General features: G+C 35.9%; 2 protein-coding genes across 2 annotated transcripts; both read right to left on the bottom strand.

Moving 5' to 3' along the window:
* Positions 1–566: 566 nt before the first annotated feature.
* On the bottom strand, positions 567–1,094 carry LOC141617337 (uncharacterized). The gene has a single exon (XM_074434521.1). It carries the CDS (start codon positions 1,092–1,094, stop codon positions 567–569), a length of 528 nt encoding a protein of 175 aa, XP_074290622.1.
* A 147-nt stretch (positions 1,095–1,241) lies between these two features.
* Positions 1,242–22,572, bottom strand: LOC141617338 (uncharacterized). Its single transcript, XM_074434522.1, has 6 exons — positions 22,159–22,572; positions 2,769–2,860; positions 2,536–2,621; positions 1,965–2,065; positions 1,455–1,862; positions 1,242–1,349 (listed from the first exon to the last, which is right to left on the bottom strand). Exons 1-6 carry the CDS (start codon positions 22,570–22,572, stop codon positions 1,242–1,244), a joined length of 1,209 nt encoding a protein of 402 aa, XP_074290623.1.
* Positions 22,573–24,586: the final 2,014 nt, after the last annotated feature.

The following is a 24,586-nucleotide window of genomic DNA, read 5'->3' on the forward strand; positions in this document are numbered from 1 at the left end:
GAGAATGTTGAACGTAGTTTTAGTTTAAGAGAAATGATTAAGAAAATGATTAGTAACTGCTAATAACGCTTTTATATAATTCTCCAACTATTTTAATCAAAACCACGGAAAAATAATCCGCCAGACCACCGGGTACTCGGTCGAGTACGCCCTACTCGACCGAGTTCCTCGCAACTCGGCCAAGTGCAACCACAACAATAGCCTGTCTGCACTCGACGACTTACTCGGCCGAGTATGGCTTACTCGATCGAGTAAGCTAAGGCCAGAAAACAGTAGTATTACAGTCTTCCCTCCTTAAAACGAATTTCGTCCCCGAAGTTCATACCATGCCTGATACAATGTTTAAAACCAACCTACTAACCATGCAACTCGAAGAGAACACCCAACTCAAAGACACTGACCTGTACTCAACCATAAACAACTATGTTCTCACAAACACACGACTCAAAAGACCCTAACCATGCCGACCTAGAAACTACCCAAAACACATGCCATCTTCTTTACCCCCCCCCCCCCCCCCCCCCCTAAAAGATCAAGGTTATGACCCTGTAACCAAACATACCTGCTCAAACAAAATGTGGGCAGCGCCCCTTTATTGCCTCCTCTGGCTCCCAAGTGGCTTCTTCCACATTGTGATTAGACCATATCACTTTTAGCAAGACGGTTTCACCATTCCTTATCTTGTGCACCTTACGATCCAATATCTCCTTTGGCACCTTCGCATAAGTGAGACCTTTATCCTGCTGAATATTCTCCACCTCAAGCACATAATATGGATCGCTCACATACTTTGGAAGTTGTGACACTTGAAAAACATTATGCACCAGATCAAGAGATGGTGGCCATGCTAGCCGATAAGCTACGTAACCTACCCGATCCAAAATCTCATATAGGCCTATGAATTTCTGACTCAACTTCCCTCTCTTTCCAAAACTCATAACGCCCCGTATAGGTGACATTTTCAAGAGAACCTTGTAACCCATCGCAAACTCGATGTCCCTGCGGTGCAAATCCGCATAAGTCTTTTGCTGATCTTGAGCCGCTTTCGTCTTTTGCCAAATCAAGTGTACTTGTTCAACCATATCTTGTACCATTTGTTGTCCCAAAACCACAGCTTTAGTGCTATCATCCCAACACACTGGACTCCTACACTTCCTCCCATATAACGCCTCAAAAGGTGTCATCCCAATACTCGTGTGATAGCTGTTGTTGTATGGAAACTCTATCAGATCAAGTCTATCCTAGAAACTCCCACCAAACTCCATCGCGCAAGCACACAACATGTCTTCTAAGGTCTTGATGGTCCTTTCAGTTTGACCATATGTCGCAGGACGAAACGCCATGCTCATCTTTAAGGTAGTCGCCATCAAATCCTGCAACTCTTGGCAAAACCGTGATATAAATCTCGCATCTCTATCTGACATAATGTCCTTTAGTACCCCGTGTAATCGTACCACATGCTTCCTGTACCCAAGAGCCAGTTGAATCTTACTCCAAGTATCTTTCATTGGAATAAAATTAGCTGACTTTGTCAGACAATCAACGATTACCCAAATCATATTATTACCCTGCCGAGTTCTCGGTAACCCCACGTTGAAGTTGATAGAAATCAATTCCCATTTCCATTTTGGTACCTCAACTGACTGAATCTTACCTTGTGGTCTCCGTTGTTCCCCCTTAACCTTTTGGCAAGTCAAACACCTAGCCACAAACTCTGTTACCTCTTTCTTCATACCGTGCCACCAAAACGTCTTTTTCAAGTCCTTATAGAGCTTATCACCTCCATGTTGTACCAAATAAGGAGTACAATGAGCCTCCATCATAACCAATCTCTTCAAATCAGTTTCATTAGGCACACACCACTTGCCATCGAAACGAACACTCCCATCTGTATGGATAAAATATCTCAAAACCGTACTATTCCCTACCCTTGTCTTCTACTCCTGAATCTTGGGATCAAGTACCTGTTTCCTTTTGATGTCATCATAAAGTTCAGGTTCAATAGTCAAATCACCTATGGCATCTCCCTTGCGAATCATATGAATTCCTATCTTAGTCATCTCATCTATCAATTTCATGAGTGACATGACAGTGCATAGCAAATGCACACTCTTCCTACTCAAAGCATCTGCAACCACATAGCCTTCCCTTCATGATATATGATTTTCATATCATAGTCCCTAATCAGCTCCATCCACCCTCTTTGACGGATGTTCAACTCCTTCTGAGTGTAGATGTACTTCAAGCTCTTATGATCTGAAAATACCTTAAAGGTTGCCCCGTATAGGTAATGCCTCCAAATATTTAAAGCAAATACAACCGCACCTAACTCCAAATCATGAGTAGGATAGTTTTCCTCGTACAGTTCCAGCTATCTTGAAGCATAGACAATGACTTTTCCATTTTGCATCAAGACACATCCCAAACCATTCTTCGAACCATCAGTATAAACCTTGAAGTTCTCACTCCCATCAGGCAAAGCTAGGATGGGAGCTGTAGTCAAACGCTCCTTTAATGTTTGGAACGCCGTCTCACAACTCTCATTCCAACAAAATCTTGTCTCTTTGCTCATCAAAGCTGTCATAGGTCTAGAAATCTTGGATAAATCTTTCACGAACCTCCTGTAGTAACCAGCCAAACCCAAGAAACTCCGAATTTATGCATCATTCTTCAGTGCTTCCTAGTTTTACACCGCCTCAATCTTGCTAGCATCCACAGCAACACCATCCTTTGAAATTACATGGCCCAGAAAGGCCACCTTCTCTCACCAGAACTCGCACTTGGACAACTTAGCATACAGCTGATTAACTCGCAAAGTCTGCAGTATCAACCTCAAATGCTCCTTGTGGTCTTCCTTAGTCTTAGAATAGACTTAGATGTCATCAATGAAAACCACCATAAACCTGTCCAAGAACGGGCTAAACACCCGATTCATAAGATCCATAAACACAGCCGGTCCATTAGTCAATCTGAAAGGCATCATCACATACTCATAGTGACCATCTAGGTAGCACAAAAACGGACACGGACAGGGACACAGACAAGACACGGACACGTGATACGGCATCCCATGAAATTTAGGACACGGGACACGCTATTTAAATTTAATAAAAAACATATTTTATGGTTATAAATAACGTATGATTTTATTTTTGTAATGTATTTGATTCTAAATTTAATGTATTTGATACTAAATTTAGGTAACTGAAGGTAAAATTCGACTTTAACTATAACTAATTCTCATTTCTCACCCAAACCATGTGACACCCTCACTTATCGCGGAAAAGTAAACACGTAATTCTAGAATAAAACTGCATGGATATGTTTGTAATAGGTTCATTTGGGTAAAAACCTGTAATTTTTAAAACCTGAACCTGTTATAAAGATATCCAAATTGGAAGGTGTCAAACATATAAGGTCTAACTAGAAGTTTCACAACATAACCATCGCTAAAGTCGCGAATAGCAAATTATACAACCAAAATATGAGAAAGGGAGACATATGTCCCTAAAATGTATGTGACATAAAAAGTGTTTAAGGGTCACAATAAAATAAAGCCAATTTAGGTTCCAAGGTTACTTTGCTCGCTAGCACGTCCATGTACCCCATATATGCATCACCTACCTGTCATTGGCATTTTATACAAATACGAAACCCACAGTCAGTGGGGAGTAACTCCGAGTTCTCCCAGCCACGAAATGTCATAATTAATATAACATGTAAACATAAGAATATGAATATGAATAACACAATGCCTTAGCATATAGATCTTTGGACAATCGTGCTTATCATGTGAACAACAATATAACACCACATAGTCCTAGCATGTGAATACTAGACCGACTCATATTACACTATCATGTGAATCACATAACATCCAGGAATCCAAACTCTATCAACCATAGCCGGCTTGCATCTCACCTTCTATGATTCATAGAATCATCAAACAAGAAAGGGCAATATATCAAAGACAGGCATAAGTTCTTAGCACCGTCAATAGTCACTCTGTAACTCGAGTCTATACCACGAGGTAGGGAAGGTAATCGAACCGGTATCTTGGCTCAGAGGTTCTATCAAAACATGGCCAAGACACAACACAACCCTAGTACTAAATCTGCTTGAGACCTAGACATGCGGATACACACCACCGCACCCAAGACCCACAATTTTATAAAACCATGTGAGTACCCTAAGGAGTCCACCAAAGGGTTGGCTAGTACTTAAGCTGACCACTTACTCTCAAAATAAGTAACGAGGTCATACCCCAACTTGGATATAAACCCACCAAGTCAAGAACACAGAGGCTATTAAGCAGTGAACATACACTCGTCAAAGACTATAATGACCTATCTATGATGAAGGCCGAAATACTCACCTAGGACCTAGTCCCAGCTAGTCCCAGCTTGAATACTTTAGCCCACACCACACAAGACAAGTAGGATACCCAATTAACCATAAGAGGGGCAAAGAGTCCAACTTACCAACATAAATGCTAACATTCTATCATGTGAAAGGCTATATAAATGTCTATTCAGCAGACAATCCAACCATATCCTCAATGTCATCAATAACCAAATTATAGCTAACTATAAATATCATAGTCCATGAGAATAAACTATAATGGCTAAAGGCAAACAAGACTCCAGCATAAGGCATCCAAAGCATCCAACAACCAACATGTGAAATGATAATTACAAATATTAAGGCATCAACATAAAACATCCAATCTCACCTCAAAGACAAACCCTCGACCCGAGTCCCTTTGACGGGTCATCGGTTAAATCGAGGTGACCGGTTTAAACCTAGTTTGACCAAACTCGTTCGGTCAATCGGCCCACTCGAGTCTTTGCCTACTTTGGCCCAAATCACAAAATCTATCACAATATCATTCTCATGCTATTTCCAATTTCTATCATGTGAAAAACGAAAGTAACACATTATCAATCACCTAAACACTTAACAAACAACAAGCACCACATTTACTACTAATGTGACATTAATTCGTCGAGTAACTCGGAATAGTTACCTTACGCTAGCAAAGAGACAAGTAATAACTTGAGAAAGCTTCTAAAACCCAAAATTACTCTTCATCTTCAACCACATATGAGCCACCTAAAATAATTATGTGAAAGGACGATATTAACGAATTATCTTTATATAAAATATGAGACGAAAATGAATTTAATTATATTTTAAATAAACCAAACTAGCGTCAAAACAATTTATAGACAGAACCCAAAAGTTATTATGACAACCTCAAACTCAGCCTAACCACCAACTACACATGGCCTCAAACTCGTGACTTAGCTAGGCCACTGCCTAGGCCCTCAGACTCGCCTAAAAGCAAGCCACAAGGAGTCCGACACGACCACCACCCGACTACCCATAGCCACCCTTCACCCTACTTCATAACTCCGACCCAAAAATCAGTCCAAAACAGAACCAAAAAGATGCCTAAGTTCGACCCCAACTCCAGTCCTCAAATGCAAAGTGAAAACCCACGATGACAGCTCTCGTCCCCGCCCAAAAAGCAGTACCAATCGTCCCCTTAAGACTCCATTCTCGCGCCTAAAAACAGTCCTAGCTGAGCCAACTAAGTCAGCATTTAAAACGGTTTTAGAGCGGAAATCCACAAGTATAAAGCAACTCAAAAACAGTCCCTAAAGACTACAAAAATCGCCCCAACACAGAGTCCAAATTAGTCCAAAACAATCCCTACATGTCAGTATACACCGTCTCAACTATAAAACACACCAATTATCACCCAAAACAATCCATATATGTCAGCATACACCGTCTTAAATATACCACTTACTAGCTAGCATCCCAAATGATCCCTAGAGGTCAGTATACACCGTCTCAATCATCTCCACATATCAGTATACACCGTCTCAACTATACAACTGACTAATTAACATCCATAAGGATCCCTATATATAATTATACACCGTCTCAATTATAAAACAGACTAACAAATCTTATACAAGACCGTCTATCTCAGCATCTACAACCGTCTTATAAAAAATAAAGCTGAAATTATAAATTGGGTTTGTAAAAATACATGACGAAAATGAATTTTACTTACAACGGATTGACGGAAACGACGAGAGGAACGCTATGGAACGAAAATCGTCGAAAACGGATGAGAAACGGACGACCGAAAATCGATTTTACGAAAGAAAAAAAAATGAAACGTGAAAAAGAAGAAAAAGGAAGGGAGAAGAAGGAGACGTAGGAAATGGGGAGCAAGCGGACTTGCGCTGCTATTTATTATACGTACGTTTCTTCATCGTTAAGAAACTTCGATAGTTATTAAAACCGTTTCGAGTTAAATTTAACGGTTTAAGTAAAAGTTTTGATAATAAAACGGAATCAATAATAAATAAATTTAATGAGTGAAAATAAAATAAACTCAGCTAGTTAACGTAAATAATACAATATCAGCTTGAATCGGAATTATTAGCGATTTTTACAAAACTAACGGATATTAATAAAAATTGCTAATTTAGTGAAATAAGCTCAAAATAGCTAATTAGACGGTTTTGTTCCCAAAATCCATCTCGGGTTCACTTAAAACAACTTTCATAAGGACTCGTAAAGAAACGAAAATTATTAAATAAATAAACTCGAACTAATTTCAATAAACTCGAACTAACTTTAAATAAACTTATTAATGATTATTAAAATTAACGTATCGAATTATGATGAAATTAATTAATTAGCTAAGCATAAATATATAAATCGTTAAATGATGTAAATAATTCAAAATAGCAATTATAAAAATTTTATCCAACTTAATAAAATACGGGGTGTTACAATCACCCCATCTTTTAAAAAGTTTCGTCCTCGAAACTTGAAAGTATAAATGAAAGGTTATAAAAATAAAACTGAAATTGGAATCGGTAACCAAAACATTTAAAAGGTCAATTATCGTAAGAATCAAAATTCTTTCAAAAGTTTCAAATAAAATTTTAAAACGTAACGATTCTCATCAAAGGAACGGAAGTGCTCTCGTTGCGCATTCAAGAACATCACATTCCAAATCCAAGATAAGGTCAAAGGCAAATCATTTGTATAAATCAAAAATCAAAATACTTTCGAAAACATTAATGAAGAGTTTTCAAAAGTATAAGTCTCATTCATGGAACGAAATTGCTCTTGTTGTGCACACAAGAACGCTAACCTTCCAAGTCAGAGATAAATTTAAAACAAAAATTATTCGCCGACAAGTGTAGAACAAGTTATTAAACGTTTCTAATAACTAGTTCTAACATCCGATCAACGTTAAAATCAAAATAAGAGAAAGGTAATCTACCCAAATTTTCTTTTGCAAAAAGCCAAAATAGAAATAAAGGTTTCACCTTTAAACTAAAAGGGGAGTTAAATTCCTGAAATATAATATTAAACTTTAACAAAGGCATCATGATTAGATCAAAGTGAATAGAAATTGGATAAAATTTACAAAAATCTCAGGTTTAGCAACTCAAAACCATAATAAAGAAGTCTATACTCAAAGAACAATTAGAGAATTAAATCGAATTTTCATTTTCAAATCTTTAAAATAGGTTAGGTTTGCAGAAGTGACATAAACTTTTAAAAATGAATCGAAACTGGTAGCTTGAAAGTTTAGAAGTTGTACAAAAAGGAAAGTAACTTAGATAGCATAGAAACAAAGTATGTTAAGAGAGCTCAAACTTAAGCAACAAGAGAGCTATAATGAATTTCATAGGGTAGAAATTGAAGTCAAAATTACAAGGATGTCAAAGATAGAGTTTCACAAGATACGAGTGTCAAACTTAAAGGAGGAGCAAGATGAAGCGAGGAAATGAGGTATGAACGGTAACACTTATGATCAAGGAGAAAGGAAAATTAGACAACAAGGAAACTTAAGCAACATGTCAAGATGTGAGACTAAAAGAGTCGAATCATAAAGATAACTAGTTAACAACCAGTAAGAGATATTAGAATTAGGGAGGTATTCAAGACAAGGAAATAACGAGTAAACTTTTATACTTAAGAATCAAATCCAACCAAGGTATGAACGAAAGGGAGGAAAACGATTAAAGGTATGAAAGAGGATTTTAAGGCTTAATCCATACGCTTCCTAAAACTTAAGGTTCTCTCTAACAAGGTCACGTCTATTAGGGTATTGTACCTTCATGACAAAACGGCCAAATCCCAAACAAGGGTCAAGGTAAAATAAACGCTCGCTTAAGGGGTGATAAATCGGTTAGATACTTCTTCCACCTATCTTATCACATATTAGGATACCCCTGAAGCAAATCTACCACTCAAGTATAAAAGCATCTCTTTATCTCAAGCACTCGACACAACCTCAATGTTTTAAAAACCAAAGAATGAATTGACAAAGACTTCTCAACAAAGTTCTCAAGGAACAACTAACACCAAATCACATTCCCAATCTATACGGGATTGTTAACATCTAAAAAATGGGTTTTCTTCCAAATTCATATTCTAAACTTATCTCATGTTTACTCCTAAGGTGACGACGCTCAACCTACTAAGCTTTCAAATTCCAAACATAAACAACAAAGCCAAGTTCTATAACTTTAATTATATAGGCAACTCATTCCTAACACAAAGAATCCACCAATCGATTATACTCACTTTGTCAAGGAACTAGGTATAAGAATCACTAAGTATGTCTCATCACATTACCTAAGTCTTTCTAACATCACATCCTCTCAAAACCAGGGTTAAGGGTCAGACACAAACAATCTCCTCAAAAGTCGAATTTTCCAACCAAGGTCAACATTCCTCACAAGAAAAAGTACTATCTAATGGCGTTAAGGGAGGATAAGCAAAGAACAAAGGACAAGTTAGGAGTACAAGCGTAGCTTTTAAAGTAAAACAGAAGAGAGTTTAGAAGGAGGATAAGCACCAAGAGATTAAGAATAAGGCGAGATACAAAAAGAACGAGAAACATCTTCAAGGAAGTAGAAGCATTCTTCAAAGGTTGAACAAATCTTCACTCCTCAGCAATAGGCACTAAATCTTGATCTTCGTAAAATATAAGTGTCCTTTCAATGGAACGGAGATACTCTTGGCGATCACTCAAGAACATCAATATTCAAATTCAAAGACATAAAAATACATTTTTACACCAACAAATGATAAAACTAATTATCAGACGTCTCCAATAACAAGCTTTAACACTAATTGACGTTAAAACCAGTGAAAAACATTAAAATATTTTCAAAACCTTTAGTTCAAAATTTTTTTTTTATAATAAGGGTAATAACTCCATTAGCTATAGATAAGCTCACGGTCATTGATCCAAGAACGCAACAATTATTAAATGACAATCAACAAACAGGTTAGTACCTAACAAAGAGCAGACACAAAGAGACTACAACATAAAGTCCTAAGTCTACCCATCCTACCCATCTCTCAAGTTTGTTATCTTAAGGTCAAGTTATTTATATTGGGGTGCACAAACGTGCGTCGGGAGCAAATATGCTCTGATACCAACTGTGACACCCTCACTTATCGTGGAAAAGTAAACACGTAATTCTAGAATAAAACTGCATGGATATGTTTGTGATAGGTTCATTTGGGTAAAAACCTGTAATTTTTAAAACCTGAACCTGTTATAAAGATATCCAAATTGGAAGGTGTCAAACATACAAGGTCTAACTAGAAGTTTCACAACATAACCATCGCTAAAGTCGCGAATAGCAAATTATACAACCAAAATATGAGAAAGGGAGACATATGTCCCTAAAATGTATGTGACATAAAAAGTGTTTAAGGGTCACAATAAAATAAAGCCAATCTAGGTTCCAAGGTTACTTTGCTCGCTAGCTCGTCCATGTACCCCATATATGCATCACCTACCTGTCATTCGCATTTTATACAAATACGAAAGCCACGATCGTGGGGAGTAACTCCGAGTTCTCCTACCCACGAAATGTCATAATTAATATAACATGTAAACATAAGAATATGAATACGAATCACACAATGCCTTAGCATATAGATGCTAGACAATCGTGCTTATCATGTGAACAACAATATAACACCACATAGTCCTAGCATGTGAATACTAGACCGACTCATACTACACTATCATGTGAATCACATAACATCCAGGAATCCAAACTCTATCAACCATAGCCGGCTTGCATCTCACCTTCTATGATTCATAGAATCATCAAACAAGAAAGGGCAATATATCAAAGACAGGCATAAGTTCTTAGCACCGTCAATAGTCACTCAGAACTCGAGTCTATACCACGAGGTAGGGAAGGTAATCGAACCGGTATCTTGGCTCGGAGGTTCTATCAAAACATGGCCAAGACACAACACAACCCTAGTACTAAATCACTTGCAGACCTAGACATGCGGATACACACCACCGCACCCAAGACCCACAATTTTATAAAACCATGTGAGTACCCTAAGGAGTCCACCAAAGGGTTGGCTAGTACTTAAGCTGACCACTTACTCTCAAAATAAGTAACGAGGTTATGCCCCAACTTGGATATAAACCCACCAAGTCAGGAACACAGAGGCTATTAAGCAGTGAACATACACTCGTCAAAGACTATAATGACCTATCTATGATGAAGGCCGAAATACTCACCTAGGACCTAGTCCCAGCTAGTCCCAGCTTGAATACTTTAGCCCACACCACACAAGACAAGTAGGATACCCAATTAACCATAAGAGGGGCAAAGAGTCCAACTTACCAAGATAAATGCTAACATTCTATCATGTGAAAGGCTATATAAATGTCTATTCAGCAGACAATCCAACCATATCCTCAATGTCATCAAGAACAAAATTATAGCTAACTATAAATATCATAGTCCATGAGAATAAACTACAATGGCTAAAGGCAAACAAGACTCCAGCATAAGGCATCCAAAGCATCCAACAACCAACATGTGAAATGATAATTACAAATATTAAGGCATCAACATAAAACATCCAATCTCACCTCAAAGACAAACCCTCGACCCGAGTCCCGCGACGGGTCATCGGTTAAATCGAGGCTGACCGGTTTAAACCTAGTTTGACCAAACTCGTTCGGTCAATCGGCCCACTCGAGTCTTTGCCTACTTTGGCCCAAATCACAAAATCTATCACAATATCATTCTCATGCTATTTCCAATTTCTATCATGTGAAAAACGAAAGTAACACATTATCAATCACCTAAACACTTAACAAACAACAAGCACCACATTTACTACTAATGTGACATTAATTCGTCGAGTAACTCGGAATAGTTACCTTACGCTAGCAAAGAGACAAGTAATAACTTGAGAAAGCTTCTAAAACCCAAAATTACTCTTCATCTTCAACCACATATGAGCCACCTAAAATAATTATGTGAAAGGACGATATTAACGAATTATCTTTATATAAAATATGAGACGAAAATTAATTTAATTATATTTTAAATAAACCAAACTAGCGTCAAAACAATTTATAGACAGAACCCAAAAGTTATTATGACAACCTCAAACTCGGCCTAACCACCAACTACACATGGCCTCAAACTCGTGACTTAGCTAGGCCACTGCCTAGGCCCTCAGACTCGCCTAAAAGCAAGCCACAAGGAGTCCGACACGACCACCACCCGACTACCCATAGCCACCCTTCACCCTACTTCATAACCTGACCCAAAAATCAGTCCAAAACAGAACCCAAAAGATGCCTAAGTTCGACCCCAACTCCAGTCCTCAAATGCAAAGTGAAAACCCACGATGACAGCTCTCGTCCCTGCCCAAAATAGAGTACCAATCGTCCCCTTAAGACTCCATTCTCGCGCCTAAAAACAGTCCTAGCTGAGCCAACTAAGTCAGCATTTAAAACGGTTTTAGAGCGGAAATCCACAAGTATAAAGCAACTCAAAAACAGTCCCTAAAGACTACAAAAATCGCCCCAACACAGAGTCCAAATTAGTCCAAAACAATCCCTACATGTCAGTATACACCGTCTCAACTATAAAACACACCAATTATCACCCAAAACAATCCATATATGTCAAAGATACACCGTCTTAAATATACCACTTACTAGCTAGCATCCCAAATGATCCCTAGAGGTCAGTATACACCGTCTCAATCATCTCCACATATCAGTATACACCGTCTCAACTATACAACTGACTAATTAACATCCATAAGGATCCCTATATATAATTATACACCGTCTCAATTATAAAACAGACTAACAAATCTTATACAAGACCGTCTATCTCAGCATCTACAACCGTCTTATAAAAAATAAAGCTGAAATTATAAATTGGGTTTGTAAAAATACATGACGAAAATGAATTTTACTTACAACGGATTGACGGAAACGACGAGAGGAACGCTATGGAACGAAAATCGTCGAAAACGGATGAGAAACGGACGACCGAAAATCGATTTTACGAAAGAAAAAAAAAATGAAACGTGAAAAAGAAGAAAAAGGAAGGGAGAAGAAGAAAGAGACGTAGGAAATGGGGGAGCGACTTTTGTTGCTCGCTATTTATTTATTATACGTACGTTTCTTCATCGTTAAGAAACTTCGATAGTTATTAAAACCGTTTCACGTTAAATTTAACCGGTTTAAGTAAAAGTTTCAGTAATAAAACGGAATCAATAATAAATAAATTTAATGAGTGAAAATAAAATAAACTCAGCTAGTTAACGTAAATAATACAATATCAGCTTGAATCGGAATTATTAGCGATTTTTACAAAACTAACGGATATTAATAAAAATTGCTAATTTAGTGAAATAAGCTCAAAATAGCTAATTGAACGGTTTTGTTCCCAAAATCCATCTCGGGTTCACTTAAAACAACTTTCATAAGGACTCGTAAAGAAACGGAAATTATTAAATAAATAAACTCGAACTAATTTCAATAAACTCGAACTAACTTTAAATAAACTTATTAATGATTATTAAAATTAACGTATCGAATTATGATGAAATTAATTAATTAGCTAAGCATAAATATATAAATCGTTAAATGATGTAATTAAATTCAAAATAGCAATTAAAAAAATTTTATCCAACTTAATAAAATACGGGGTGTTACAAACCATGTTAGAATCAATAATATCATAAGTTTACATATTCATATATGAAATAATTTATTTAGTCATAAAATAAATGCAAGACCTTATGCATGCAAACAAAAACAAGATAAGAGAAGAAATCATCAATCTTACTTTGGAATTTCGGATTAAAGGGCACCAACAAATTCACCTATTTGTTAGTTCTTGAGCTTCCTTATTATGGATGAACAAAGGTCCAAACTAGAACCTCTCCGAAAAGTATATACCCAAGGAAACCTCTTAATAACTAATATTATTATGATCTAGTAATAATAAAAGTCTTGCTTTAAAAATTGACAAAAAAATTTAGTATTTGCTCTTGAATATTTTCGGCCAAGAGGAGAGATTTGTGAGGTTTTATATCTCTAAGTTTTTCACAAAAATGGTAAAGAGAATATTTTTCTTACACTAGAAAAAATAATGCAAAGTAGTGAATGAATGATAGAGGGAAAAAACCCTCTATCTTTTATTCTAAAAACCGGTGGGGAGGGGTGGAGGGGAGCCAATGCATGGTGCTCATTTTCTTCCCAAGAAAATAGGTTTGCATGACTACAACTATGGGTAATCATTGTGTTTTTCACTTAAAAATAATTAACACAATTTCAACCATAATCCCCTCCATTTTCGGCACATACATATAAAATGGGAGGTCCATTTTATTTTGTCATTTGTCAATTGTAACATATGTGACATGATACTTGACTTATGAAATTGTAATGTATTTTTAACATATTAAAAATCAACATACTCATAAATATGTCATATACAAAATCGACTAGTAATTCGTAATTACTTGTACCAAAACGGTTTATCAAATTATAAATTATAATGTCTTGTATTTATAATAAATTATTCAATAAATTTCAATTTCAATTGTTTCGTAAACAATAATTTTATGTAAGTAATAAAACAATTCGATTACTTAGACCGTATCTAATTTAATCGAATTATAATAAGACACGTTAATCTTACTCACAAATCATCCGTCAATTTTAAGCAATTTAATTAACTCGTATCGGCATACGATCAATTAAATAATCAATTAAGAGTATTTTCTTATAGGTATGACCTAAGGGGATCAACTGATCACCACCGTCGCACGACAGTAATGTCAAACTCTAGTCAGCCAATCATTACCGATATGTGTGGACCAGTTGACTGTAAAATATTACATCCCATATGTATTCTTAAAATGAGATTTAAACATGTGATCATCATGATCGACAGTTGTGATCGCATTATTGTCGGAGGACACATATTCCAACAATCTCGCACTTGTCCTCGACAAGTGTGCGTCACCAATTCTCTTGTCCTATTACTATCTCCCACTCAATGGAAGGTGTCTTTCCGGTCGTACTTGCAAGTGATCATATCAAGAATGGTTACCTCGATCTGGAGAATAACTGATTGACCGGAATTATCTACCATAGATACCTTCCGAGCGTGGCCACGCATTTCCAGTTCATTACTCCTCGAGTGGCCCTGAGATATTGTTATAACCCTGACAAGGGGTGGACAATTCCTATCGCACTTATTCCCTTCGACTAGCCACAACCATCATAACCCAAAATATGCCCATTTGACCCCATTTACGAAGGTCGTAGTGACATAAATCAAAGTTATTCTGAAACTGTGCCACCTAAGGCGAACAATGTTTAGTCAAAAGAATCGACTCATTAGAATACTATACCACGACCAGGCTATATAAATTTTCAAGAACTCTATAAGCGGTCAATAGCCCGACAAAGTGTTCCTAACAGTATGCCTATGTGATCGACTAGTCATCTCATATGACTCCATGGCACTTGAACTTGCCATTAATCGCATCACACTCTAGTCACTTCGAGACGTCACCTCATGTAAGTGACTATGGGCGAATACAATGCTAATCCATGTTCACTTTAACGGGGTTCAATTGTCTCTACAACCCGTTTGGATGTAACAAAGTACAAGGTGAGTTAATAATAACTCAAACGACAAATGTCGACATCACATTCGGGTAGTCAATACCATATTACAACCTTGTGATGTATATTGTATGTGTGTAAACACTAGTTACTCGCAACATGTGTTTAACATACCATGTGTCCATGTGTTCAAACTCTTGAATTGCATTTTCCTTTATTTTCATGTTTGTCTTAGATAGCATGAATCTCACCAAGTACATATCTAGTTTCCCAAAATAGTTTTAGGTTCTTTACTTTGAAAGAACTTTCTTGTTGTTTATCACATAACAAACGAATTATGGTGGACGACATAACTCACACTAGTCAAGTGTTCTTCCAACTCATAATGTATCAGGTATATGTTTTGTAGGATCTTGCAACAATTGTCAAGATGATTAGCCTAGCGCTTCTCATAAGTCCTAGCCAATTTGAAAATACTAGTTTTGAGTAACTTCTTACTATAACCAAGTATCTTCTCAAACTTCTTATTTCTCCTTTTAGCTTAAACAGCTTAGGATTTTCATAAATCCTTACGCGTTTTCGAACTTCAATATGTGCAACTTCTTGTCACATAACAGAGTATTCTATCAAACATTAGAATAGCTGATTAGTACTCCTCGAGAATTCATGACGATTCTTCAATGGCTTACCAATGACTCATCATGCTCTTAAGCATATGATTCATTATTGGACATGTGCATGATTATTCTAATGGCGGAAACATTAGTAATTGTAATCATGTAATCAACCATTCTTAGGTTCAATGAATGATCATGACTGCTTATGGTCTTTCCATTTTCATCGATATGAATAACCTACGTTTCTCGTTGATCTGATGTGCATATCTCAATGCCTATCCAACATCCCATGATGTGATTGGATTCATCTTAGTCCATTTTCATCCAGAATTGAAAACTCAAATACTTCTTTGTGAAAGATAGTACTATAGCTCACCATTCTCAATGAGTAATGAGTTATAAATTTTACAAGATGATTGTTCCCACTAAATTTCATGTCTTCACATGATAATTTCAAACTCCCACTCAATTCCACATGTTTCGTAATTGACTACTAACTCGAAACATTTCAAGAATTGAAATACATTTTACTTTGCCAAGTTATTAAGATAAAACCATATATGTTCCCGACATATCTTTTCAAAATACCTATTTTGAAAAGGTTTCAATCTTAAACTTATGGAAAGAGATTTTAATCTCTAACTCATTCATTTTTATAATGATGCGTAGCAATGTCATTATTTAAAAGTGAAATCCCATTTAATACACGTCCTTCTCAAAATACCCTTTTCGGAAGGAGGTTTAACCATTTCATTTTCATAATGAGGTTAAGTAATGACACTAGTGAGGTTAACAATTAACATAGCTTTTGTAGATATCGGCATATCTTTCTTTGCAACTTTTAATCATAAATCTCATTTATATTCAAGGATGCAACTTTGTTTCATTTAGGCTCTTAAGTAAATATCAATATTGAAACTCTTATTTATATGTAGGTCATATACTAGCCAAATCTCTTGTTGAGACTTTTCTTTAGTCATTTTCTTTCAAAAACTTTCTTTTGGTCTCCTCGTGTAGTTATCTTAACAACATAATCTTTTGATTACTTCATTTGGTCTCTTTTGTCATGTAGATCTCATCTATTCAAGACCATAGATCACATCTATTCATGTATACTATCTATTTAGGTATACAAATCATTCTTTCTTTCGTAGATCTCATTTACTCAAGCATACAAATTATTCTTTGTATTCTTTGTGTCTTTATTTTTCTCACACTCTATCTTTAGAATAAATACACTAAATATTCAAAGATAGCTTATGAGACACAAGTAATGATTTTGAAGTAGAAGGAGGATTATCTCATAGATTGGCTAATAGATTTTAGATTTGATGAGTTTACTTGGTAATTGACGTTCCTTTAGGAGAGTTCATCAACTCAACATCACTTTATAATTGATCATACACAAGCCTTAAGCTTGTGGACATATAATGAATCCCATCATTATAATTGTCTATAGGATCACTTTAAGTAGATGATCATATGTTTCTATGTGCAAGCATATAAAGACGAATTTTTAGAACAAACAAATACGATAAAAGGGGTGACTTGGGTTGCAAGCCAAGCCACCATAATCCAAAATACAACCATTGTTTAAAAGGATCACACATTTCCATGTCGAACACGGAAATCAATATAGTTCTAAAATTCATAACATTAAAATAAAGACAATAATAAACCCAAGCTTCATTGGTAGCTACTCCTAGCTCCTTCATGATTTCTTAAGCTTGCTTCTCTTTTCCCTTGCCTTTGCGTGGAGGAGGCCCTATTTACAATAAAAAGGGGATACATTATCACAACTTTGTATCAAAATACTATAGTTGATTTAGAAACATAAAAGAAAGGATAGTCATTTACCTATTGGAGTGATCTTTCCAGCTTTGATGTCACCAAGATACTTGGAACAATTCCTCTTCTAATGTCCAACACCATTACAATAATGGCATTTGTCAAGAGGACCCTTCTTGGTTTTGGAAGTGCTAGCTTCAAAAGTCTTAGCCTTGGTGGACATGGGAGCTTGCCTCTTACCCTTTTTCCCATTCTTCTTTTACTTCCCCTTGCTCTTAGTGCTTATATTAAGCACATCCTTAGGTGGGTTAACATTTAGCCCCATGTCTCTTTAGGCTTGCACAAGTAACTTGTGTAACTCTTCAAGAGACACGTCCTTGTCTTGCATATTGAAATTCACCCGGAATTGTACATATACTTTGACTTTGAATAAGGAGTGAAGAATCCTATCAACAATGAGTTCCTTGGGGATTTCAACCTTTTGAAGTTTTAATGTCTCGACTAGCTCCACCAATTTGAGCACGTGAGGGCTAACCTTTTGGCCCTCCTTAAAATCGAGATCAAAGAATGCCGAGGCCGCCTCATATTGGACGATCCTTGGTGCTTGTGAGAACATGTCACAAGTTTGAAATAGATTTCATAAGCGGTGCCCATTTTAAAGGCTCTCCTTTGGAGATCCGCCTTCATAGCAAAAATAAACACATTTTTCATAGCGGCTGACTCTTTGTGGTAAGCCTCATATGCTTCCCTAGTGGCGGCACTCGACCTAGCATTTGGTTCGGGTGGAGAGGCCTCAATGAGGTAACAAAGCTTGTCGTCACCTTGGGCGGCCAATTTGAGTTGGGCATCCCAATCGGAGAAATTTGACCCATTCTTTTCAAGTTTACAACGATCCATGAAGGATCGGAGCCATGAAACATTAGTGAGAGGGGTGGCGTTGGTGTTTGGTGCGGCCATTTGTTATGAGAAATAAAAGTAGTCTACAAAACAAAATAGAAAGAATAAAACACTTGTCGTTTTCAAAATAATAATAACACTCGTAAATTTTAATTTAAACAAGTTTTATTGCATTTATCTAGTGACCTCTATCCAACTTGATAAATGATTCCAAGACCCAAATTCATATTAACTTGGGCACGGTGTAGCCGATTCATCCCTTATCAATATAACTCGGTGGATTAACTCTTTAATCGATTCTACTTTTAGAACACTTTGTCGATAAAATTACATTAATATTTATCTTTAGCCCAAAACACATCCGGCAATGGTCGAGAATACTTTTGTTGAGTTCAACCCAAATTTCGAATAAATGTGTCCATGATCCAAATCCACATTAACTTGGGCACGGTGTAGCCGATTCATCCCTTATCAACATGAATTCGGAGGATAGACATTTATCACCCACTTCCCCTACGTAACAAGGTTTGTACCCCGGTGTGGCCGAGCGCACTCCCTCACGAAATAGGTTTTCATGGTTTCTACTTTTTGGTAAGGCTAAGTCTCAATTGTTTATTTTAGCGAGAGGTCATGTCAATTTATTATCTATCACGTTTTAAGTGAACTAAAGCGGTGAACTACGATAATTGTAATTGACACGGTCGATAAACGCGATATAATATGCATGTTTAGTTATGGCGATTTAGCGATGCATGCAACATATAAATAAAATGCAAAGCATAAAAATAAAATCCTAGCATGACCTTCCTAAAATAGTAAATCTAATAAACTATTACAAATTCGGAAACCAACTCCTTTTGTCCCTTGAACTTCGGTCTTGGCACGCATTTCAAGGCAACACTTTCTTTGATGGATCGCCTTCTCGAATGGCACCGTCTTCAAGGAACTCCGGAATAAATAAATTACAAAATAAATTACATAATTTCCTATTATACATTTGTAATAAAACAAATCTATTAAATTACAAAACGGTAATATGAGATCACAATAATTACAACCGAATCGATATTCCCATACATTTCGGGTAATACCAATTAAAACTAAGGTCATACTAAGTAAAATTACATAATTCAAAAATTACATAAAATTAAAATATGACAATCGTAAATAAAATGCAGCATTATAATATGTATGAACATGCTAGATTTTATGCTAAATCGCCTTTAAGAGCCAACATCGTATATTAATCGGTTTTTACGGATTTGCGTGATTTAACTTATTAAAATCACTATAATTACATAAATTCATATTTATGTACAAGTTAATTACCCTAACCATATTAGGACTCAAAATTAGTCTCCACTAACATTTTGACAATAATTAAACTTGATTTCTTTATATTGTTCATAAATGGACTCAAAAATACAAAATTATGCTATAAACTTCAAATTAAATTATAAAAATTTCAAATAATTTCGAAATTTGAAATTTAAACTCATGAACATTCTGGAAAAAATACCATGACACTCATAATGTTCAAAACTTAGGTTAAAAAATTTCGAAAATTTACCGAGAAAAACAATGTTGCGGTTTATCGGTTTTAACAACTATGACCATAAAAATTTGAGAAAAATTATTTTTATCAAATTTTCACTTTTAGATCTGAAATATATGATAGAATGCAACATGTAACATTTTTCCTTTAGTCATGAAGTATGTTTTAGCATTATTACTAATTATAGTCACTATTTATGTGTTTTTTCATCAAAAATTCATAAATCATGCATAAAGACTTCATTATAACCAAATATTTTAAACACATCTTGTAAAATTTCATGTGACAACATACTAAATTTCCATGACCAGATTCGAAATATAACTCATATTAATCTATTTACCCATTTAAATAGGATTTTAACTTTAAAAATCCATATTTCGAGCAAAACAACTTATTTTAACATGAAAATTTACAGGCCATCAGTAGATAATATATGTGAAAACATATCCAAAAACCACTGAAAAATACGAAGTTTAGCTATTTTTCGTCCAAAAATGACATTTTTATCATAAAAATCACATTTTAAAGCCAATATTATATAAAATGAACAATAAAATCCATAAATAAACCAAAATGTCCTAAAAATCACTTAGGACCAGAAACTTTTAACATGCAAAGTCATTTTAGGTTTATTTTCATAAATCCAAATTAATTAGTTTTGTATGTTAATCTTATAACTCGGAAAAACTATAAACCGATTTGCATGCAAACAACCTAAGGCTCATGATACCGCTTGTTAGAATCAATAATATCATAATTTTACATATTCATATATGAAATAATTTATTTAGTCATAAAATAAATGCAAGACCTTATGCATGCAAACAAAAACAAGATAAGCGAAGAAATCATCAATCTTACTTTGGAATTTCGGATTAAAGGGCACCGACAAATTCACCTATTTGTTAGTTCTTGAGCTTCCTTATTATGGATGAACAAAGGTCCAAACTAGAACATCTCCCAAAAATATATACCCAAGGAAACCTCTTAATAACTAATATTATTATGATCTAATAATAATATAAGTCTTGCTTTAAAAATTGACAAAAATATTTAGTATTTGCTCTTGAATATTTTCGGCCAAGAGGAGAGATTTGTGAGGTTTTATATCTCTAAGTTTTTCACAAAAATGGTAGAGAGAATATTTTTCTTACACTAGGAAAAATAATGCAAAGTAGTGAATGAATGATAGAGGGAAAAACCCCTCTATCTTTTCTTCTAAAAACCGGTGGGGAGGGGTGGAGGAGAGCCAATGCATGGTGCTCATTTTCTTCCCAAGAAAATAGGTTTGCATGGCTACAACTCTGGGTAATCATTGTATTTTCCACTTAAAAATAATTAACACAATTTCAACCATAATCCCCTCCATTTTCGGCACATACATATAAAATGGGTGGTCCATTTTATTTTGTCATTTGTCAATTGTTACATATGTGACATGTTACTTGACTTATGAAATTGTAATGTATTTTTAACATATTAAAAATCAACATACTCGTAAAATATGTCATATACAAAATCGACTAGTAATTCGTAATTACTTGTACCAAAACGGTTTATCAAATTATAAATTACAACGTCTTTTATTTATAATAAATTATTCATTCAATTTCAATTTCAATTGTTTCGTAAACAATAATTTTATCTAAGTAATAAAACAATTCGATTACTTAGACCGTATCTAATTTAATCGAATTATAATAAGACACGTTAATCTTACTCACAAATCATACGTCAATTTTAAGAAATTTAATTAACTCATATCGGCATACGATCAATTAAATAATCAATTAAGAGTATTTCCCTATAGGTATGACCTAAGGGGATCAACTGATCACCACCGTCGCACGACAGTAATGTCAAACTCTAGTCAGCCAATCATTACCGATATGTGTGGACCAGTTGACTGTAAAATATTAAATCCCACATGTATTCTTAAAATGAGATTTAAACATGTGATCATCATGATCTACAGTTGTGATCGCATTATTGTCGGAGGACACATATTCCAACAAACAAATCTTCTAATCAATCTTTTTTGACAATTTATTCTTCGTCTAAACTATAACATTTTTAGGCGTGTGTCCGACGAGTGTCGGGTGTCCGGATGTCCGACACGATGTCGGACATGGGACGGCTAATTATGAGGAGTGCCCGTGCTACCTAGGTGACCATACCGCGACCAAAAAACTTTCTTAGGAACATCTTTATCAGCAATCCTCAACTGGTGATACCCCGACCTCATATCAATCTTTGAAAACACCTCGGCTCCACTTAACTGGTCAAAAAGGTCATCAATCTTCGGTAAAGGATACCTGTTCTTCACCGTAACGTGGTTTAATTAGCTCTCTGTAGTCGAAGCACAACCTCATACTACCGTCCTTCTTTTTCACGAATAGGATTGGCGCACCCCAAGGCGATACACTAGGTTGAATGTAACCCTTATCCAACAACTCATTCAGTTGCTTCTTTACCTCTTCCAACTCTTTTGGTCCCATACAGTATAGAGTCTTAGATATAGGTCTCGTCCCCAGTTTGAGCTCCACACTGAAATCAATATCCCTCTTAGGAGGTAACCCTGGTATCTCTTCCGAAAAGACATTAACGAACTCACTTACCACCGGTATCTTTGCTGTTGATGACGCCTCCACCCGAGTATCTCTCACATGGCAAAGGATCATAGGACACCCCTTCCTCAAACATGACTTTAAATTCATAGCTGCAATCATCTTCACCTTGGGTTTTACAACAAATCCCGATATGACACTCTAACTCCCTTAGGACCCTTTAAGGAAACCTTCTTCTGGCGATAGTCTATCTTGGCTTTATACTTACCCAACCAATTCATCCTGACTATGACTTCGAACCCATCCATAGGAAACTCAAGTAAATTAACTGGTAAGTGTATTTCCCAACCACCATAGACACCTATTTGTACAACTTATGGCATGACAAGGACTCCTCAGATGGTATAAACACATTGTCTTTTACCAACTCATAATCTCCCAAACCCATGGTTAAAGCATGACCTCTTGACACAAAAGAATGGGTTGCCCCTGAATCAAACAAAACGAAAGTCGGTTTAGGATTAACAAGAAAAGTACCAGTGACAACTTGTGCATCATCCTCAGCTGCTTGTTTACCCATCCTAAAGAGTTTGACACTGCTCTTATGACCTCCTCCCTGGACCGTAATCGCTGATGTAGTAGGCTTAAATGCCGAATTCTGAGTCACACTGTTATTCGAGCGCTGATAGGATCCACCATTGTTGCGGTTATAGCCACCGTTGTTGTTGGCCTGACCTCCCTGATTGTTCCATGACCCAACTGGCTTGCAACTCGCCAAACTTTGACTCGGAGTTCGCGAATCGTTCCCCCGATAAGATCTTGGAAAGGCTCCTCCTCCACTCACAGCACTCGTACTAATAACAATTAATTTTACGTATTTTTACCCGACATTTTATCTCTTACTTAGTCTAATTAATAACCCGAGTTGATTTTATTCATTCATTTTAGTATTAAATAGAGTATTGGTCATTTAGTTTTAAATAGTGAAATTCTACATTATTTTTGGATGTTGGTACTGCTTTTGTCTTTTAACTTTATAGGTACCGAGTCCGAGTATGAAAAAAAGGTCAAGACGGATTAAAGAAATTTGAACCAAAATGAACCCGTTAAAGACTTGACCCGACAAATTCAACATTGCATCTTATTTCTCTAAGTTGGGCTGCGTTAGTCTTGTAATGTGGGCCATATGCTTGTGTTCATTAGTTATGTAGATCGTCTATTAGTTTGCTAGAGTAAAGCCAAGAATTAGACAAATATCAAAGGGCCCATTTGGACATGTGTCTGATTTTTATTGGAGAGAAACAAAAAGGCAGCAGCCCCACACAATTTTAGACATGGAGGTTGGAGCCAAAAGCAGAGAGCACGAGTAGAAGGAGCAGCAGGAATAGTTAGTTTTAGGGCATTTTTCTCATAAACACACTCTTAATTAGTTTAAAAATAAATCAATTAGTGATCCAAGGCGTGTTCTTTTGGATTTTGTAAGACTATATCTACATTGTTTATGCAAATTTCATCTCAAGTGTGGTACTAATTTCTTTATTTCTCTTACTTATTGCCTTTTCATTATTGTTATGTTTAGTTAGTTTAATTAATCAAAGTTTTAGTCTTTATTAGTCTTACTTTGTTGAGTTTTGTTTAAAGTTTTAGTCTTTATTGATTTCACTATGTTTAATGTTGTGATTAATTTAGTGGTAATATGTTTAATGTAAATTTAATTATGATTAGTGAGTAATATTTTCACTAGGATTCGATTTAACCCCGACATAGGTAAGTTCCTTGATTAAATCCCATTTTAATTAGTTGTTGGAGTGTTGGTTAGGGTTGATTGAAGGATTTGACTAGTTATAGTCTTATTTGTTGTTGGTGATTGAATTTTGACCCTTGACCATTGGTGAGAACCTATTAGGTTGGGAGTGAGACCACCTCATTTGGACTAGTTTTCGACCTAGGTTGAACCCGAGAGGGAGAACCGAGAGCGGGTGACTTCAATCTTGAGTTTGAAATCGACCATCGAGTGAGGGAATGAGATGACTTGGAAAACAATGCGGGTTTTATAATGTAATACTCGCCCTGTTCAAGGATTGTTTGACCGACCTATTGACCAAGGGAGACCCTTAGCAAGGGATACGAGAGAGATTGGGTGATCGCTGTTGGTCGTTACTCGACCTAGCTGAAG

The sequence above is a fragment of the Silene latifolia genome, chromosome X, assembly GCF_048544455.1.
Source record: "Silene latifolia isolate original U9 population chromosome X, ASM4854445v1, whole genome shotgun sequence".
NCBI classification, from domain to species: domain Eukaryota; kingdom Viridiplantae; phylum Streptophyta; class Magnoliopsida; order Caryophyllales; family Caryophyllaceae; genus Silene; species Silene latifolia.